This window comes from Littorina saxatilis, linkage group LG1 (genome assembly GCF_037325665.1).
Source record: "Littorina saxatilis isolate snail1 linkage group LG1, US_GU_Lsax_2.0, whole genome shotgun sequence".
NCBI classification, from domain to species: domain Eukaryota; kingdom Metazoa; phylum Mollusca; class Gastropoda; order Littorinimorpha; family Littorinidae; genus Littorina; species Littorina saxatilis.
The window spans coordinates 95,096,543-95,115,897 of NC_090245.1; the positions used below are offsets into that span (position 1 = coordinate 95,096,543).

Here is a 19,355-nt window from a genome sequence, read left to right on the forward strand (position 1 = left end):
TTCGTATCCGACATTGTCGGACATGGAGCCACGGCCTTAGGATAGCTCTCCTATAACGCGTCTTAGCCCTTATATACTTGATTTTTATATTTCTAGTTAGTTCATCGTCAGTTCTTACATTATACAAAATTTCAAACTTCAGTGATAAAATTTACGATAGCTAAGACGCGTTATCAGGAGAGCTATCCAAAGGCCGTGGCTCCATGTCCGACAATCGTCGGATTTGAGAGTAGTGCATTAGCTCTCCTTAAACTCGTCATAACTTCCGTATTTATTATCATTGAAGTTTGAAATTTTGTATTATGTGAGAATGGACGATGAACTAACTAGAAATATAAAAATAAAGTATATAAGTGCTATGGTTCAAGCTGGCGCGTGCTGGCGCGTGCTAGCGCGTGCTGGCGCGTAGTTTAGGCGGACCCCGTTATCTTGCTGCCAAAAATACTCTAGAAAGAAACAAGTCGCGTAAGGCGAAAATACAATATTTAGTCAAGTAGCTGCCATTTTTCAGCAAGACCGTATACTCGTAGCATCTTCAGTCCACCGCTCATGGCAAAGGCAGTGAAATTGACAAGAAGAGCGGGGTAGTAGTTGCGCTAAGAAGGATAGCACGCTTTTCTGTACCTCTCTTTGTTTTAACTTTCTGAGCGTGCTTTTAATCCAAACATATCATATCTATATGTTTTTGGAATCAGGAACCGACAAGGAATAAGATGAAAGTGTTTTTAAATTGATTTGGACAATTTAATTTTGATAATAATTTTTATATATTTAATTTTCAGAGCTTGTTTTTAATCCAAATATAACATATTTATATGTTTTTGGAATCAGCAAATGATGGAAAATAAGATGAACGTAAATGTGGATCGTTTTATAAATTTTTTTTTTTTTTTTACAATTTTCAGATTTTTAATGACCAAAGTCATTAATTAATTTTTAAGCCACCAAGCTGAAATGCAATACCGAACCCCGGGCTTCGTCGAAGAATACTTGACCAAAATTTCAACCAATTTGGTTGAAAAATGAGGGCGTGACAGTGCCGCCTCAACTTTCACGAAAAGCCGGATATGACGTCATCAAAGATATTTATACAAAAAATGAAAAAAACGTTCGGGGATTTCATACCCAGGAACTCTCATGTCAAATTTCATAAAGATCGGTCCAGTAGTTTAGTCTGAATCGCTCTACACACACAGACAGACAGACAGACAGACAGACACACACACACACACACACACACACACATACACCACGACCCTCGTCTCGATTCCCCCTCTATGTTAAAACATTTAGTCAAAACTTGACTAAATGTAAAAAGAAACAAATTCCTCTTCTGTAAGGTACCGAGTTCAATATCGCGTGCCTGTGGCTCTGCCCTTTTTACATTAAGTCAAGTTTTGACTAAATGTTTTAACGTAGAGGGGGAATCGAAACGAGGGTCGTGGTGTATGTGCGTGTGTCTGTGTGTCTGTGTGTGTGTGTAGAGCGATTCAGACTAAACTACTGGACCGATCTTTATGAAATTTGACATGAGAGTTCCTGGGTATGAAATCCCCGAACGTTTTTTTCATTTTTTGGATAAATGTCTTTGATGACGTCATATCCGGCTTTTCGTGAAAGTTGAGGCGGCACTGTCACGCCCTCATTTTTCAACCAAATTGGTTCAAATTTTGGTCAAGTAATCTTCGACGAAGCCCGGACTTCGGTATTGCATTTCAGCTTGGTGGCTTAAAAATTAATTAATGACTTTGGTCATTAAAAATCTGAAAATTGTAAAAAAAAAAAAAAATTTATAAAACGATCCAAATTTACGTTTATCTTATTCTCCATCATTTGCTGATTCCAAAAACATATAAATATGTTATATTCGGATTAAAAACAAGCTCTGAAAATTAAATATATAAAAATTATTATCAAAATTAAATTGTCCAAATCAATTTAAAACCACTTTCATCTTATTCCTTGTCGGTTCCTGATTCCAAAAACATATAGATATGATATGTTTGGATTAAAAACACGCTCAGAAAGTTAAAACAAAGAGAGGTACAGAAAAGCGTGCTATCCTTCTTAGCGCAACTACTACCCCGCTCTTCTTGTCAATTTCACTGCCTATGCCGTGAGCGGTGGACTACGAGTATACGGTCTTGCTGCGTTGCATTGCGTTCAGTTTCATTCTGTGAGTTCGACAGCTACTTGACTAAATATTGTATTTTCGCCTTACGCGACTTGTTTGGATCTCTTGTTTAGTTTTACCCTCTATGGAAGAATGTCTCTGTAGCGCAACGGTTAGCATACAGAGTTTCCATTCGGTAGGTCGTAGGTTCGAGCCCCGTCAACGCTATATTTTGTTTAATGTTATTTCATTGTTTCTTTACTCTGCTTTGTTTTGTTTTATTTTACTTTATTCATTTTTATTGCAATGCATTATTGGTGATCAATTGCAATAGACCTTTTTCGTATAACCTTTGCCCCCAGCGTTTCGACCAATCAGATTTTAGGGCACGGCAGCCTCTCTCTGATAACCGGAACTAGGGGGCAATAGGTGCCTGGCCTGAAATACCTCTTTCACTTTCGATGCTCGAAGATTACTTTGCCAGAGGATTACTTTGAGAAATTCTGCAAGAAAACGGATTAAATGATTATGAAGTGCCAGTTGACTGGTTTTTATGTGTTCATTTTGAATCATATTCATAGCGTGTGTCAAAATTGTATCGTGAGATGCTAAAAAAACCAAAAAACATCTATTTTTGTAATTCTTCATACAATGATTGTTTTTAATCTGCACTTTAAATCGCTGTATCTAAAGTTGAAATTCATTGAAATAAAGAGAAATTATGGCCGTTGTGTATTATTTGCATCTTTTTCAAAGCACAGGTTAGTGCACCATGAAAACAGTGTTCACTCAAAACAGGGAACGCGCCTATTTCTAGAACAAATACGTACACTTCATGAAAGAAAGTTATGAAGAAAGTTGCACACAATTATTCGTAATAAAAAAAATAGTGCACCAAAATTCTTTTTAAAGTGTCTAGTATTTCAGTTTCGATTGATATTAATTATAATGTTGAACATTTCTGCAAGATTTTGACATGTTGAATCCCTGCATGTCCCTTTGAATATTTCTGTAACTGAAAATGGAGAAGAAATGGCATTTTCGTGTTTTTTTCCACATGGCTAGAAAGCGTTTGATCATCTGAGGCCTACACACATTTCACAGTCAATGTATTTGCAAAAAAGACGGTTCAACATAGATAGATTTCAAACTTACCACTGTAGCGTTTGATACATTTCAGCTAAACTAAGTTGCTTCATTTTACATGCAGATGAAATCTCCATTAGCTTCAGGAAATTTGAACAGAGTGTGTGCACAAGATCTCAAGGATCCTGGTAACAACCCCGGTGTCTATGACACCTTATACATGTGGTGGGGTACATCACGAAGCGTCCCGGTACCGAAGCGTCCCGGTGCCGAGGCGTCCCGGTACCGAAGCGTCCCGGTACCGAAGCGTCCCGGTGCCGAAGCGTCCCGGTACCGAAGCGTCCCACTATAACGCGTCATAGGGGTACCGGGACGCTTTGGTACCGGGACGCTTCGGGACGCTCCCGCGCAGTAGGGCACGAAGCGTCCCGGTACCGAAGCGTCCCGGTGCCGAAGCGTCCCGGTACCAGTCATCACGCACATCCTCGGCTCGCATGCCAATGTATTATATAGCAAAGGGAATGCCTGTAATTCACACAGAGCAATCACTTGGTCTTAACCGTGCACAAGACAAAAACTTTCATACTGGGGGAGCGAGCCAGTCTGAAGAGTACTCGGGTCCAGCGCGAGCGTTCTTTATTACCCAAATGAACCCAAACAAACCCAAATTAACCCAAATGATACAATTTAAAAGTCGGAGGCAGAACTGAAAAGACTTTTTCCGACGCTCACGCTTAGTGAAGCCAGAAAGCGTGTGTGATAACAGACATATCCCTCTTGTGAACGGAAGCCTACAGACTTTTCCCCCGAACTTGTCCACCCGGGTACAGTATTTCTGTGTTGTGAGTACAGATCTAAAGTAAAGTTGGGGAAAAGTTGGACAAAAAGTGATTTTTTTTTTTACCGAAAGCAAATCAAGGTCTGTGCAAAATTAAAAAAATCAGTGAAGTCAAGGTCAAATCAAGGTCAATATTAAATTTAAAAAAAATAGATATGGTTAGTCAAGTCAAGGTCAAATCAAGTCATTGGTTTAGAAAAAAAAGAAGTCTAAGTCCTGTGACGCGTTATAGTGGGACGCTTCGGTACCGGGACGCTTTGGTACCGGGACGCTTCGGTACCGGGACGCTTTGGTACCGGGACGCTTCGGTACCGGGACGCTTTGGTACCGGGACGCTTCGGGGTGTCCCCCATGTGGTGTTGTTGTTCTGTTGTTCTGGTGGTTGTTTGTGGGTGAACGCTTCTCAGTCAAACGCAATAAAAGTGAGTCGAGCAAGCGAAGTCATTTCTTGTTCTTTACTTCGCAAAGGTTCCCGCTCGACTGCCGAGCTCTTTCACAAGTCTCGCGGTCTCACGTGATCATACATTGCCACGCGTCTTATTAGTGCAAAAGCCCCAAACAACCCAACAGGCGCGCAACATCAACAATGCAATAGACAGTCATCGTCTCACATACACCCCCCGGGACATGCAACGGCGTCCCGCCGTTGACCAAGTGTCATCAACGACAAAATATTATAAGTCAATTTGCACAAACAATTCTTAAAGACAAAACGTAAGGCAAAACCACACAGATAAATCGTAAGGTGCATCAATGGGAAGCCATACTATATCCAAAAATATAAACTGTGCACAACACTCGCCAAAACAATAGGGTGCCAAATGACAACATATCTACACACTGAAAACCATCACACTGAAACCCAAGTTGCGAAAAAGATCCCTAGTCAATTTCATTTAAGCCTTTCGTTTAGGCTAAAAAGTTACTCTCTAAAATGTTCGTCGTGACCAAATACATTCACCCTTTTCGTTACAACCACCCAAAAACAACGAACATACACCACCACAAAAAAATATAATAATAAAAAATTTCAGGAAATAATGTACATGTCCGGAATTTGTTCTATGGCAGCAACTTTCTTTATCTTTTCCCTGCATACAAAAACACCCAAGCACACCTAAGAGTGTCTTGAACATTCCATCAAAATTAAACTGCAATCACAAAACAATGTAGCCTTGACTACGCACTGATTTCATTGCAGCATCAAATCTTGGAAAAAACAAACAAAAACGTCTAATCAAAATTAAACTGCAATCACAAATCAATGTAGCCTTGACTACGCATTGACCTAATTGCAGCAGCAAATCTCGAAAAAACACAAAAACATACAATCAAAATTAAACTGCAATCACAAAACAATGTAGCCTTGACTACGCATTGATTTCATTGCAGCAGCAAATCTTGAAAAAACACAAAAACATACACTGAAACAAGTTCAGCCCAAAACAACACAATGCACAACAAAACACTAACAGGTTATCTCCCTTTGATCACACCATGTTGCTTCACCATTGACAAATCAGACAAGCACAACCAATTTCCAGAAAGAAAAAAACCAAACAAAGAATCCGGTATAAAATTGATCTTAACAAGAAGAGCAAACGCTCGATCGAGTCACTTTCGCAGTTCTGAATATTATATGAGGTATCAGATGGACAGGAAGAAATTGCTATTCACAACACAATACAGATGTAAATAATTTGATGTAAAGAATAATCCTATAAAGTTTGAATCAAATCCGATGAATAGTTTCAGAGATATGATATTTCAATTTTTTTCCTTCAAGACATACCTGTGACCTTGAAAAAGGTCAAAGATCACCAAAGCAGACGTCAAAGTGTAGAGGTCACTGGGAGTCACGTTCACATAAAATTTGAGCCCGGTCACTTTTATAGTTTCCGAGAAAAGCCCAACGTTAAGTTGTGTGTTGCCGAACAGAAAAGGCTAGTTATCTCCCTTGTTTTTCTGATAACGTTCGTAAAAGGCTACAGATGTAAATACTTTGATGTAAAGAATAATCCTACAAAGTTTCAATCACATCCGATGAACTTTGTCAAAGATATAAAATGTCTAATTTTTCCTTTGACGCTGACCTGTGACCTTGAAAAAGGTCAAAGGTCAACGAAACCATCGTTAAAGTGTAGAGGTCATTGGAGGTCACGACTAAACAAAATATGAGCCGGATCGCTTTGATAGTTTCCGAGAAAAGTCCAACGTTAAGGTGGTGTCTACGGACGGCCGGCCGGCCGGACAGACTAACACTGACCGATTACATAGAGTCACATTTTCTCAAGTGACTCAAAAAAGGAAACTGGATCACACGGGTTCACGATGGCTCAGGGGTAAGATAAACCGCGCAAAAATAAATTCTTTGAAAATTGCTCGCTCTTTACGGAGGGCACCTAGGATGTTCTCAAGCGGTGAGTGTTTAAATGAAAGGGTGTTTGTACTGTGTGTAAAAGCCTGACAGTATCTGTGATGGTTTACGGGAGGCTTTCTAAAGCATCAAACGGCGCGTCATACCCGGGCGTCTGGACAGCTAACTTTATTCCCCCTCTGCTTCTTTCTCTCTGTGAACTTGTACTTTGTAGGGCTGGTTATTTTTCGGTAACTTACACAGCAACCAAAATCACCTACCCCCAACAACAGGCCTGAATCCTCGATAGCACACAGGTTGAGGAGCTAGACTTTGTAGAAACTACTTTTGCGATTGAAAAATTCCGAACGCTCTAGTGTACGAAATATACATCTCTTGGGCAAACAATACAAACATGCTGCATCTAAACAAGCAACTACGGGCTTGAACACATGAATCTCCATATAAAATCCACGAGTTTGGTTGTTTTCTAAATCCAAATCTAACGATCAGTGCAGAAAAACTCACTTTAGATCTTTGCGCCCGTATGCATAAGGAGGAAGTCAGAAACAATGGAAGTAGAGGCCTCTTTTGGAAGTGGGAATTCCCGAAGTTAACTTCCCAACTGTTCATTATGCATGAACGCCGGCCGGAGTGGTGACTTCGAGAGTATTCGGTCAAGGTCGCGAAAATTGGGGGAATCCCAACTAGTACGCATGCGTTTATTAACGGAAAGCTTGGCGACCAGAAGAAACAAATCTCATTGCGAGTTCAAAAAGGCGAACGTTGAGCGCGCTGTAGTACTAACAGCGTTATTGCTGTTGTTTTTTAAGTGGTTAAACGAAAGGGTCGGTTCAAACCTATGATGATTGTCTTGGAATCGAATGACTGCCTATGACAATGACTTTGTTTGCCTGAATGTTAGGGAAAAGAATAAATGATTATGTTGAACTTTTGTTTAATAATTGTATATCGGAAAAACTTGTTTTGGACAAACATAGATTGGTTGTAGGGAAAATTTGGGTTGCTGGTAAAATTCAAAAGGCAGAACATTATGTTTGGGTATCAAGATATAAGGTTTAGTAGACCGCAAATAATTAAGTTTAGTGACTTTTACATTATTTATTGGGGAAATGTGTGTCAATTATAAAAGTTTAGAAAAGACAACACTGTTCATCGGTGTTTTAATTTGTTTTCCCTCGTTAATTTTTGATGACGATGACGATGCATGGTTATGTACAGTTAAAAGTCAAGATTGTGTTTTTTTTGGAAAGCATAGGAACGTTTCTTTACGCAAGAAAAACAAGTCGCGTAAGGCGAAAATACAACATTTAGCCAAGTAGCTGTCGAACTCACAGAATGAAACTGAACGCAATGCCATTTTTCAGCAAGACCGTATACTCGTAGCATCGTCAGTCCACCGCTCATGGCAAAGGCAGTGAAATTGACAAGAAGAGCGGGGTAGTAGTTGCGCTAAGAAGGATAGCACGCTTTTCTGTACCTCTCTTTGTTTTAACTTTCTGAGCGTGTTTTTAATCCAAACATATCATATCTATATGTTTTTGGAATCAGGAACCGACAAGGAATAAGATGAAAGTGTTTTTAAATTGATTTCGACAATTTAAGTTTGATAATAATTTTTATATATTTAATTTTCAGAGCTTGTTTTTAATCCAAATATAACATATTTATATGTTTTTGGAATCAGAAAATGATGGAAAATAAGATGAACGTAAATTTGGATCGTTTTATAAATTTTTATTTTTTTTTTACAATTTTCAGATTTTTAATGACCAAAGTCATTAATTAATTTTTAAGCCACCAAGCTGAAATGCAATACCGAAGTCCGGGTTTCGTCGAAGATTACTTGACCAAAATTTCAACCAATTTGGTTGAAAAATGAGGGCGTGACAGTGCCGCCTCAACTTTCACGAAAAGCCGGATATGACGTCATCAAAGACATTTATCAAAAAAATGAAAAGAACGTTCGGGGATTTCATACCCAGGAACTCTCATGTCAAATTTCATAAAGATCGGTCCAGTAGTTTAGTCTGAATCGCTCTACACACACACACAGACAGACACACACACACATACACACACACACACGCACATACACCACGACCCTCGTCTCGATTCCCCCCTCTACGTTAAAACATTTAGTCAAAACTTGACTAAATGTAAAAAAATTAACACAGAGGCCAAAATCGGTTGTTGCAGCCTTTAATGCAATTGAGGCCCAAAAAGAAAAAGATTGATAAACAAATAAAATATAAAAATATTTAGCTCCGGGCGGCACTTGAACTCGTGTGGAAAAAGCATGGTGAAAAGATGTTTTATGAGTTATTTAGTCGTGATAGTCCGAAAGCTCGCCCGCTTCGCCGACTGACTCGAGCACGTTGGCTCGGTCAATTACTGACCGAATTGTCGGTTTTTAGCCATTCTGATTCAAGCATTTCCTCCTAATTAAAAAAGAATGTCACAGTTCATGTCTATAGTGCAAGGTAAGCGACCGTCTGTAGCCAGGTTACGACAGTTGATCGATTGACGCATTTGATGTCTTCGATATTGTGAATTAGCTCATTGGGAAATGAGCTGCCTTTAAAATTGGATTGTTCTGCAATTGTAGTCTGCGTTGGAAGTTTCCGATGGTTAGGTAAGGACCCTTAAAATGCGATATCTTCGCATAATGATGTCTAATGAGAGACCCTGGACATTAACCTTGAAAGTGGGAACTTCGGAAGCAAAGTTGCCAGCTACTCGGTATGCACGAGCTAAATTGAACGCCGAAGCAGTGGCTTCGAGATACCTGAGGTCAAGGTCGACGAAATTGGGGGAATCCCAATTAGTGCGCATGCGTTTGTAAACGGTAGGCTTGGCGACCAAAAGAAACAAATCTCATCGGGAGTTCGTAAATGGGCGAACGTTGATCGCGCTGTAGCATTTACTATGGTTGTTGTTTTTAAACTGGTTGAACGAAAGTTGCTCGATTGAGTGTGATAGGCCTGACATCATTTGTGTAACTGAGATTTTACCAAAATTTTTTAGATTTACTGTGGATTTGTGTGAAATAAAGATTGATGGCTACAGTTGTTTTACTAACATCCAGGGGGGTGTTCAGGGGGCTAGGGGGGTGGTTATGTACGTATGTGAACAGTATGGAGCGCAACAGATTGTTCTAGATGGCAACCATGCAAAAGTTTTAGAGTCTGTGTGGTGTGAGATACCACTTGTGGAGGGAGATAAGCTTTTACTGGGAACTGTATACAGGTCGCCAAACAGCTCTGTGGACAATAACAATGCACTGAACACTTTACTGAAAGAAATTACAACGAATAGAACTCATGTGCTAGTGACTGGAGACTTTAACTATCCTGAAGTGAACTGGAGCGAAGGCACGTCACCGTCTAACGCAGAACATAAGGCCACTGTGTTCTTGGACACGATCAGAGACACTTTCTTGTATCAGCATGTTGTGGACCCTACTCATTGTCGAGGTGATCAGCAACCTACTCTTATTGACTTGGTGTTAACGAATGAGGAAGGCATGGTTGCGAATCTAAAACATCATGCGCCTTTAGGTAAAAGCCATCACCATTGTTTAATGTTTGAGTACATATGCTATGCCAGTAAGATAGACCATGGGTCTGAGGGGAAGTTCGCCTATGCCAGGGGGGACTATGACTCGATGAAAACTAAGTTTGCATCTCTCAACTTAGCGAACAAAATTGAAGGACTCAAAGCACAGGAGGCATGGGACATTTTGTCCAGCAATATAGAGACACTAGTGGGTGAATATGTTCCTCATGTTCGGAGCAATGGACCCAATAGGAAAAGAAAACCTCTGTGGATGAATGAAAAAGCATTGGCCAAAGTGAAAAAGGAACGTTCAGCATATCAGAGATATATGCAAACTAGGGAAGGGGCAGACTACTTATTGTATGCAAAGGCCAGAAACCAAGCTAAGAAGGCATGTAAAAATGCGGTAAAAGATCATGAGAAAGACATTGCTAGAGCTGCTAAGAGCAACCCCAAAGCATTCTACGCTTACGCCAAAAGCAAGATGGCCACCCGAGATGGTGTGCCCGATCTAACTGATAAGAGTGGTAAACAAGCAACGAAAGACAGTGAGAAAGCGGATATGCTTAATGACTTTTTCTGTAGTGTGTTCACGAAAGAAAATCTTGACTACATCCCTGATTGTGAGGGAAGGAAGTTGAATAATGAATTGAATAACATAGACATTGACACGAACGCAGTCCTGAAGTTGCTCAAGGCACTTGACGCCTCGAAATCAACTGGACCTAATAATATGCATCCAAGAGTGTTGAAAGAATTGGCTGACGTTTTAGCTGACGTTTTAGCGATTGTTTTTAGGGCATCGCTAGCTGAAGGAACAGTACCATATCAGTGGAAGCAGGCAAATGTAACACCCCTTTTCAAGAAGGGCTGTAAGAGCAGTCCAGGCAACTACCGCCCAGTGAGTTTAACAAGCATACCATGCAAACTGTTAGAAAAGTTGATAAGAACCAGTGTTTTCTCTCATTTGACAGCCAACGACTTGTTATCAGATTGCCAGCATGGTTTTGTGGCAAAACGATCATGCGTGACAAACTTAATTAGCGTCATTGACGACTGGACAGATAGCTTAGATGATGGAGTACCGGTTGACGCTGTGTACCTTGATTTTGCTAAGGCATTCGATTGTGTTCCGCATGTGCGGTTACTGAAAAAACTAGAAGCATATGGTATCCATGGACTTGTCAAAGACTGGATCGGTGATTTTCTAAGTGATAGAAAGCAAAGGGTGAAGGTCAATGGGTCTATGTCAGACTGGAAAGACGTGACAAGTGGAGTGCCCCAGGGCAGTGTGCTGGGCCCGGTTTTATTTGTTATATACATTAACGATCTCCCTGAAGTTGTGAGCAGTCTGTGCAGCATGTACGCTGATGATACAAAAGTGTACCGACAAATCAGAACTTGTGAAGATAGCAAGGAACTCCAGAAGGATTTGGACAGTTTGGTCGACTGGGCAGACAAGTGGCAGATGCGCTTTAATGCAGATAAGTGTAAGACATTACAGTTGGGTACAAAAAATCAGAAACTTGTGTATGATATGAGAAAACCTGGCAGCGTGGACAGGGTTGATCTGGAAAGCTCAAGTGCAGAAAAGGACCTTGGAGTCAATGTAGACAGTGAATTGAAATTCTCAAAGCACGTGGAAACACAAGTCAACAAAGCAAACAGAATCCTGGGTCTCATTAGACGGTCTTATGAGCATTTGGACGCAGAAACGCTAAGACTTCTCTTTGTTGCACTTGTACGGCCTCATCTGGAGTTTGCAAATGTGGTGTGGAGTCCCCGACTCGAGAAAGATAAAAATTTGATTGAAAGTGTATTAAGAAGAGCCACGAAGTGTATTCCAGGGTTGAAGACCTTGAGTTATGAAGAGCGCTTGAGAGTTTTGAAAGTTCCAAGCATGTGCTATAGGCGTATCCGGGGAGACATGATTGAAGCATACAAATTCGTGCATGGATACTACGATTGCAAGAACCCACTGGAGCTGAATAGCCTTTGTAATACCCGTGGACATCAGTTCAAGCTCAAGAAGAAACAATGCAGAACAGCTCTCCGACAATCTTTCTTCACGAACAGAATCATAGACACATGGAACTCCTTGGACAAGAATGTGGTAGAAGCGCCGACAATGAACAGTTTCAAGAATCGCTTGGACAATGCACTGAAAGATTATATGTATAGCCCAAATGTCAGTATGCCTCTCACTACACCAGCCAAGAAAAAGTTGATAGAATAGGCCACGGTCAAAAGATCGTGTAGGTTACCTAGCCCAAAAGTTAGGCTAGGATAGCAACTGATTCAAAAGATCAGACAAAGGCTTAACAGCCTAAGTACCAGTCTGATAACATAACATAACATAACATAACAAAGGGTCGGTTCAAAGCTGTGATGATTGTCTTGAAATTGAATGACAGTCTATGATAATGATTTTGTTGACCAGAATGTTGGGGAGAAAAAAAAATTATGTTATACCTCTTTTTACATTTAGTCAAGTTTTGACTAAATGTTTTAACATAGAGGGGGGGAATCAAGACGAGGGTCGTGGTGTATGTGTGTGTGTGTGCGTGTGTGTGTGTGTGTGTGTATGTGTGTGTGTGTGCGTGTGTGTGTGTGAGAGCGATTCAGAGTAAACTACTGGACCGATCTTTATGAAATTTTTCATGAGAGTTCCTCAGAAGTTTTTTTCATTTTTTCGATAAATGTCTTTGATGACGTCATATCCGGCATTTTGTAAAAGTTGAGGCGGCACTGTCACACCCTCATTTTTCAATAAAATTGATTGACATTTTGGCCAAGCAATCTTCGACAAAGGCCGGACTTTGGTATTGCATTTCAGCTTGGAGACTTAAAAATTAATAAATGACTTTGGTCATTAAAAATCTAAAAATTGTAATTAAAATTATTTTTTTATAAAACGATCCAAAATTACGTTTATCGTATTGTTCATCATTTTCTGATTCCAAAAACATATAATTATGTTATATTCGGATTAAAAACAAGCTCTGAAAATTAAAGGCACAGTGCAGCTCACAGCCTTCGTTTTGCGTTTTTGCTGCAGCTGAGTGCATTTACAGTTCAAAAATCCTCATATGGTAGTAAAACAAGCCCAAAACTACATAACGACGACATCTGTGAAGCTCGGCAGTTTCTTGTTCACGCGAGTGCATAAATTAACCTAGTAGTATTACGTGGTGTTTGGTCGGAGTTTGATTCAACTGAGCGATTCCGGCCTCCATTTTGTTTTACACAAACTCATGATGATGTCTGACATAGTTTGCTAGTGACTGTCTTTTTGTGCATGATGTGGTGATCTACCTGATCTATATTTAGATCCAAAAATAGGTCAAGACCAGCCGGGTCCGAGTACGAAATTAATTCGTAAAAAAATCGCAGTTCTTGACTCTTTGGGTGCAAGTCAATGAAACTTGGTAGTTCTCCTAACGGATAGCTGCCTGAGGTATGACTAAAAGCCCCAGGGGCTCCGTGCACCTGGATTTGACAAGTTCAGTATTTAAAAAAATATAAAAATTATGATTAAAATCAAATTTTCGAAATCGATTTAAAAACAATTTCATCTGATTCCTTGTCCGTTCCTGATTCCCAAAACATATAGATATATGTTTGGATTAAAAACACGTTCAGAGAGTTAAAAAGAATAGAGATATAGAAAAGCGTGCTATCCTCCTCAGCGCAACCGCTACCGCGCTTTTCTGTATTGTTAATTTCACTGCCTTTGCCACGAGCGGTGGACAGACGATGCTACGAGTGTACGGTCTTGCGGAAAAAATGCTTTGCGTTCAGTTTCATTCTGTGAGTTCGACTGAGCTTGACTAAATGTTGTATTTTCGCCTTACGCGACTTCTTTATAATTTTATGATTGTGTATCGGTAAAATAAAAATAGTTTGGTTAGAACGAAAGTTTAGGTTACTGGTAAATTTAAAAAGGCAGAACACCATTTTTTTTGGAATCAAGATATAAGATGTAGTGAAAAGAAGATACGTTCAGCGACTTTCATATTAGTTGGTAAAATGGGTGTCCGAATTTTTAGAAAAGATAAATTGTTGTACTTGGGTGTTTTTGAATTATGTTTGTCCTCGTTAATTGTGAAGGGGATGTATGTTTATATAAAGTTGAAAGTCAAGATTGGATTTTTTTAGCCTACGTGCGTGTGTACGCATGTGTGTTGGACATAGACACATAGAAAACTTTATCATATGAATTACGAGAAACTCGGGTGTGGTGTATCACAATAAACAACATAAAACGTAAGAACATAAATAAAATATTGAGGCGCAAATAGCTCATAATAGGGGGGGGGGTGCACAAACACACCGTCGAACACACACACACACGCACGCACGCGCCCGCAAACAAACGCATGAAGGAACAGACGCACAATTATACCCGCACGCACGCACACACAGTCGGCAGGCACTCGCACAAATACATACAAACACATACACACGCACGCACACGCACACACACCCCTACCCCCACACACACGTGCGCGCGTCCACGCAAACAAACGAATTAAGGAACAGACGCACAATCGCACGCACGCACAAACAGGCAGGCAGGCAGGCACTCGCACAAATACATACAAACACATACACACGCACGCACGCACGCACACACACGCACGCACACAACGACGCCCATTTACACAAAAAGACCCCCTCGTATAAGCCGTGATGAAAGAGTGGTGGCCAGTGACCCAGAACGAACAAAAGTCAAAGCTGGCAACTCCGGTTTGTGTTCACGGAAGTTTGCACAAGATGCGACTTTTCTTTTGTGAGAACTTTCATTTGCGTTAGCTCGGTTTGATATGAAAATCCAACGAAAAGCCCTGCCATTTTGCACTGAGAAACGTTGGAAGTAGCGTGTTTACTCCTCGGTCTCGCTGTGGTACATTTACTTTCACTTACTTCCTCGTTTGTTTCCAAAGTAAGCTCTTTTATCGTCCCATGCATGCGTAAGGATGTACTTCCAAGGTCGCTCAAAACTTTGGAAGTAGTCGCAAACTACCCGCAGTTACTTTCTCGCTTTGCTTCGAAGTAAGCCCTTCTTCCGGCCCATGCATACTAAAGTAAGGCAAGTACTTCCAAGGTCACTCAAAACATTGGAAGTTGTCGCGAACTTTGTCCATAAGCATACGGGTCCTGATCAGTGCAAGCAAATTCCCAAGGCAAGTAACTCTTATAACTTGTCCAGCGACAAGAGCAGTTCCCCTTTCAAATTTCTGCACTCCGTTTCTTCGACAAATGACTGCAATGCGAAGGTCAGATTTCAACAATATTTCATTTTATAAACAGATCACACGCAACCAAATGCACACATCCCATCAATTTAAAGAACATAAAGCGGTTTCATACACTGTTTTGCACCAGAAAACCGAACTTCATACACTATATAACGTTGGAACACGGGTGCAAAAGTTCGTCTGCTCATTAATTCAACGAAGGAAAATTTCCTTAGCGATACCAAAACATGAATTGAACACACTCTATCTGCCCTTATCGCCACAGCAGAATAATACCATAACTGTGTACTTGATTTTAGTCCAAAACAGGGAAACTGACAGGAAGTGTTAACAGAATTGAATGATTTTCACGGAACTATACAACCGCGCATTAATCAGTCGCCTGCGCAGGTAGACTGGTTGAGTGAATAGGATCCGATCAAACAGTAGCACACACAAAAACTTTTCTTTGAAAAACTGAAGAAAGCAGGAATAAAGAGGTTGTGAAGGAAATCACGAATAACACTAACAGGCAAAGTTTGACAGTGATATCCTCCACGCTTTTAGAGCGAGAACCAGAGATATAGCGTGACATAGCGAAGTGTGGTGCACGTACTGTGATTTCAGCTCACTGACCGAGAGAGTTGATGTTGTAAATCGCAACGAAGATATCGTTACACTTAACCACTGTCCAGGGACAGGGAGGGGTTGTCACAGGAATCGACCGGGAGAAAGGAAGCCCGAGTAAAGCACGTAACAGGTAAATGGAATAAGCATTTGAATATCGCTAATGTTTATCGCATAAGTTGAATCGACTAACACTGTCAACTTTAAACATAGCAGACAGATATCTAAGACAAGATGTCCGCTATTTATGTTGTGCAGTGCGTCGTATAACCGGTCGGAAAGGAAGGTAGCGTCCAGATGACAGTATGAAGGATCTGAGAAGCCGCCAGAATATCACGCCTATAGCCCCGCATAGCTGAGATTCGACGGGATTTCGAGAAGCTGGTGCAAGGTTATGGTTGTCCGTATAGTTGGACCATAGAGGTCACAGGGCGATAGAAACTGAGTAGACCGAGGTCGCCAGTAGAAGGAATTAGTAGTTAAATACATTTCCTAGTGAACGGCCATAGACGCTGTGTAAATCTGTGTATGAACAGAGTTAAAATAAGTCTACAAGATCTTGATTACTTAAGAGATAAGGAATGTTTAGTAGACAGAGCAGACGGTGATTTAAGTCTGCCGGATTAGGAACTATAACTGTTTTTTGACTACACACGAGCCGTGAGTCGATACACGTAAAATAGATATCGTGTGCCTATGAGTTCACGGACTGTTTGTGTTTTTCTCTACCTAAGTGAAGGGTAGAGAGTTTTGATAGTGCAATTGTGTACGAGATTGTAATCTCGAGTTGTTTTTTTGCCTACAAAACTGTGAGTACCGGATTTTTGAATACCTAACATTTATGTTCATGATTGTGTGTATTTGTGTGTATGCTGTACAGTGGAGGGAACTTACATTTGGAGTTGTGTTTGTTTCTGTATGATAGCGTACTAGCGCATTTGCATTCATTCACAGAGGTTCCATATCTCGTCTCGGTGAATATTAAAAATAATGGTCTCAGTTCGCGATCACGATAATGCTCGCTGAAGCTCGCATTTTTCATGATCCACTGACTATTATTTTTAATATTCACGGAGACTCGGCATGTAACCTCTACGTAATTGCTAGCTTGTGACGAAAGACAGGCGGCGTTTCTTTGATTATAATAAGAAACTGGTCGCTGCTACCCTTCCCCCGCTTGACTGAACAAAACAGTTGTGTGGCAACAACTTTGACGGTGTGTGTGTGTGTGTGTGTGAGACTGACACACGGTGAAAGAGTGTTTGTGAGTAGTGGGAGTTTTGCGTCTGTATGTTTGTGAGTGAGTGACTAGGACATGTATTCGTGCCAGTTGTTCAGGGCAGCGAGGTGTATACCAAATGCCGACCCTTTCCATAAAGACCACTTATCTATAAAGACACATTTCGCGCAGTCTCTTTGGTGGTCGTTATAGAAAGGTTCGACTGTGTTAAATTAGTATCTGTGTGTGTGTGTGTGTGTGTGTGTGGTGTGTTGTCCAAAGACATATTCCCATTGTACATATTGAAAAGGTCAACAACTTTTTTTTTGCAGGTGATTGATACACCTGGAGTGTATGACCCAGCTCGGAAATGGGAGGAAGTGCAGCATGAGATCGTCAGGTGTCTCTGTCTGTGTACACCAGGTCCTCATGCATTGCTGTTTGTCATCAAAAGCAACGACCGCTTCACAAAAGAAGAGGACGATGCTTACTACAAGGTAAAGGCAATGTTCAGCAATCATGTCAACAAGTATATCATCATTGCTTTCACCCGAGGGGACGAACTTCTTGAGGATGAGTCCACACTCGAAGAAACTTTGGCAAAAGCTAAAGAAGATGTCGAACACAATCGGAAATTACACAAGTCAGGCAAGGGCGATATCCCCGACCTCGGGCAGGTTGTAAAAGATGTAGACGACAGAAAAGTCTTGTTCAACAACAAGGCTAATACTGCAGACAAAGCCCGACAGGTTACTGAGCTGATGCGCATGATTGAAGAAATGGTCAACAACAACGGTGACCAGCCCTACTACAAGGATGAGACAACACAAAAGATCTGGGAGGAGACTGAAAAAGAATTGGACCGCATTATGGCTGTGCGCCACGTTTCAAAAGCAGAAGCTATGCAAATTCACCAAGACAATTTGAAAGCAGAAGCCAAGAAAATACACCAAAACAATGTGAATGCCGCAGAAGCCATGAGAAAACGCCAAGAAAATTTGGAAGCAGAAGACAGAGAATTTACCCGCAGAGTCAGAGCTACCTTGGCTGGAGGTGCGGGTGGTGTTGCTGCCGCTGCTGGAGGTGTCGCTCTTGGCGTAGCACTAGCACCAGCTGCAGCAGCGGTGGGAGCTGGTGCTGCTGTAGTGGGCGGAGCTGCCTATGTGGCTCAGAAGACCTGCTCTGTCATGTAAATACTTTTTTGCTGCAGAGGGCAAAAGGCCGAAGGTGTTCTTTTTTCCTTATCTCTCTCTCTGTCTCTGTCTCTCTTTCATTTGTCATAAATTAGTGCTTATGCAGTGTACCGGAGACCTAGGACACCCCCAAAAGCCAGACACTAAAATACACAAAAAATCAAAATAAGCAAGAGTGACCCTTTTTTTTAATCTCAAATTGAAGAACAACAGTCATTTTCTACCCATACAATTTGATTTGGTTCATCTGTTGTGCCTAGCAGTGTTTTGCCATTTTGAAGAAGACTGGTGTCAGCCTCGTCAGAAGCCGTAAAAGGCTTGTTTTCGTGTCATTTTGTGTGGGCTATGAGGGTAAAAACCCCGTAGTCTGGTAATGGCTAATGGTATTGCTTTTACATTTGACATGAATATTGTTAATGCAATTGCAAAAGAGTGTGTAAAATGTCATGGCGTTTTGATGAGTTTTTTTGGACGAACTGTGTCGCTGCCTCACATTAAGACGTCAACACGGAGTATATGGAATCTTCATTTTATTCTTCATACAGGGCCGTAAAAACTGGAATAAACCACACGAAACAATAATGAGTAAAAACAGTGATATCGAGTTATAAATAACATGCATTTAGGTACGAGAATTTATCACATTGTATCACATTGTTTTTCATGTATCACACTGTTTATCGTATATCACACTGTTCGTTGTATATACCGTAAAGTACCGAGTATAAGCCCAACCACCCTCTGCACGAATTTCGGACAAAAGTGGGGGGTGGGCTTATACTCGGTACTTGACCCTATGCACGAACATATTCTTCATTGCAATGGAGACATGATTCATATAGTGATACCATCTGGTATGTAAAGTGTTATGTTTGTTCAAACTAAAGCAAATGTAAAACAACATGAAGATATTTTGTGTATTGTAAAATTGTTAAACTCGCAGACAGACATACGTAAGGCTTACACACCATCACTCGTAAATGAACACATTGAAAGCTTGTCTATTCGACAAAAACGGCTTTTATTAAAAAACAACTTGAAAAACCTGAAAATCCTCAAAATCTGCCGGCACCTTCTGGTTACAGGACGTACAGAGGCGAATGG

General features: G+C 40.8%; 1 protein-coding gene across 1 annotated transcript in view; it reads left to right on the forward strand.

Moving 5' to 3' along the window:
* The window catches only part of LOC138946326 (uncharacterized), a 176,791-nt gene extending 158,356 nt beyond the window's left edge, over positions 1-18,435 (forward strand). Inside the window, exon 5 of the mRNA XM_070317877.1 lies at positions 17,391-18,435. Coding sequence (XP_070173978.1) covers positions 17,391-18,251 — 861 coding nt within the window. The 3' untranslated portion in view covers positions 18,252-18,435. The remainder of the gene's footprint in view (positions 1-17,390) is intronic.
* Positions 18,436-19,355: the final 920 nt, after the last annotated feature.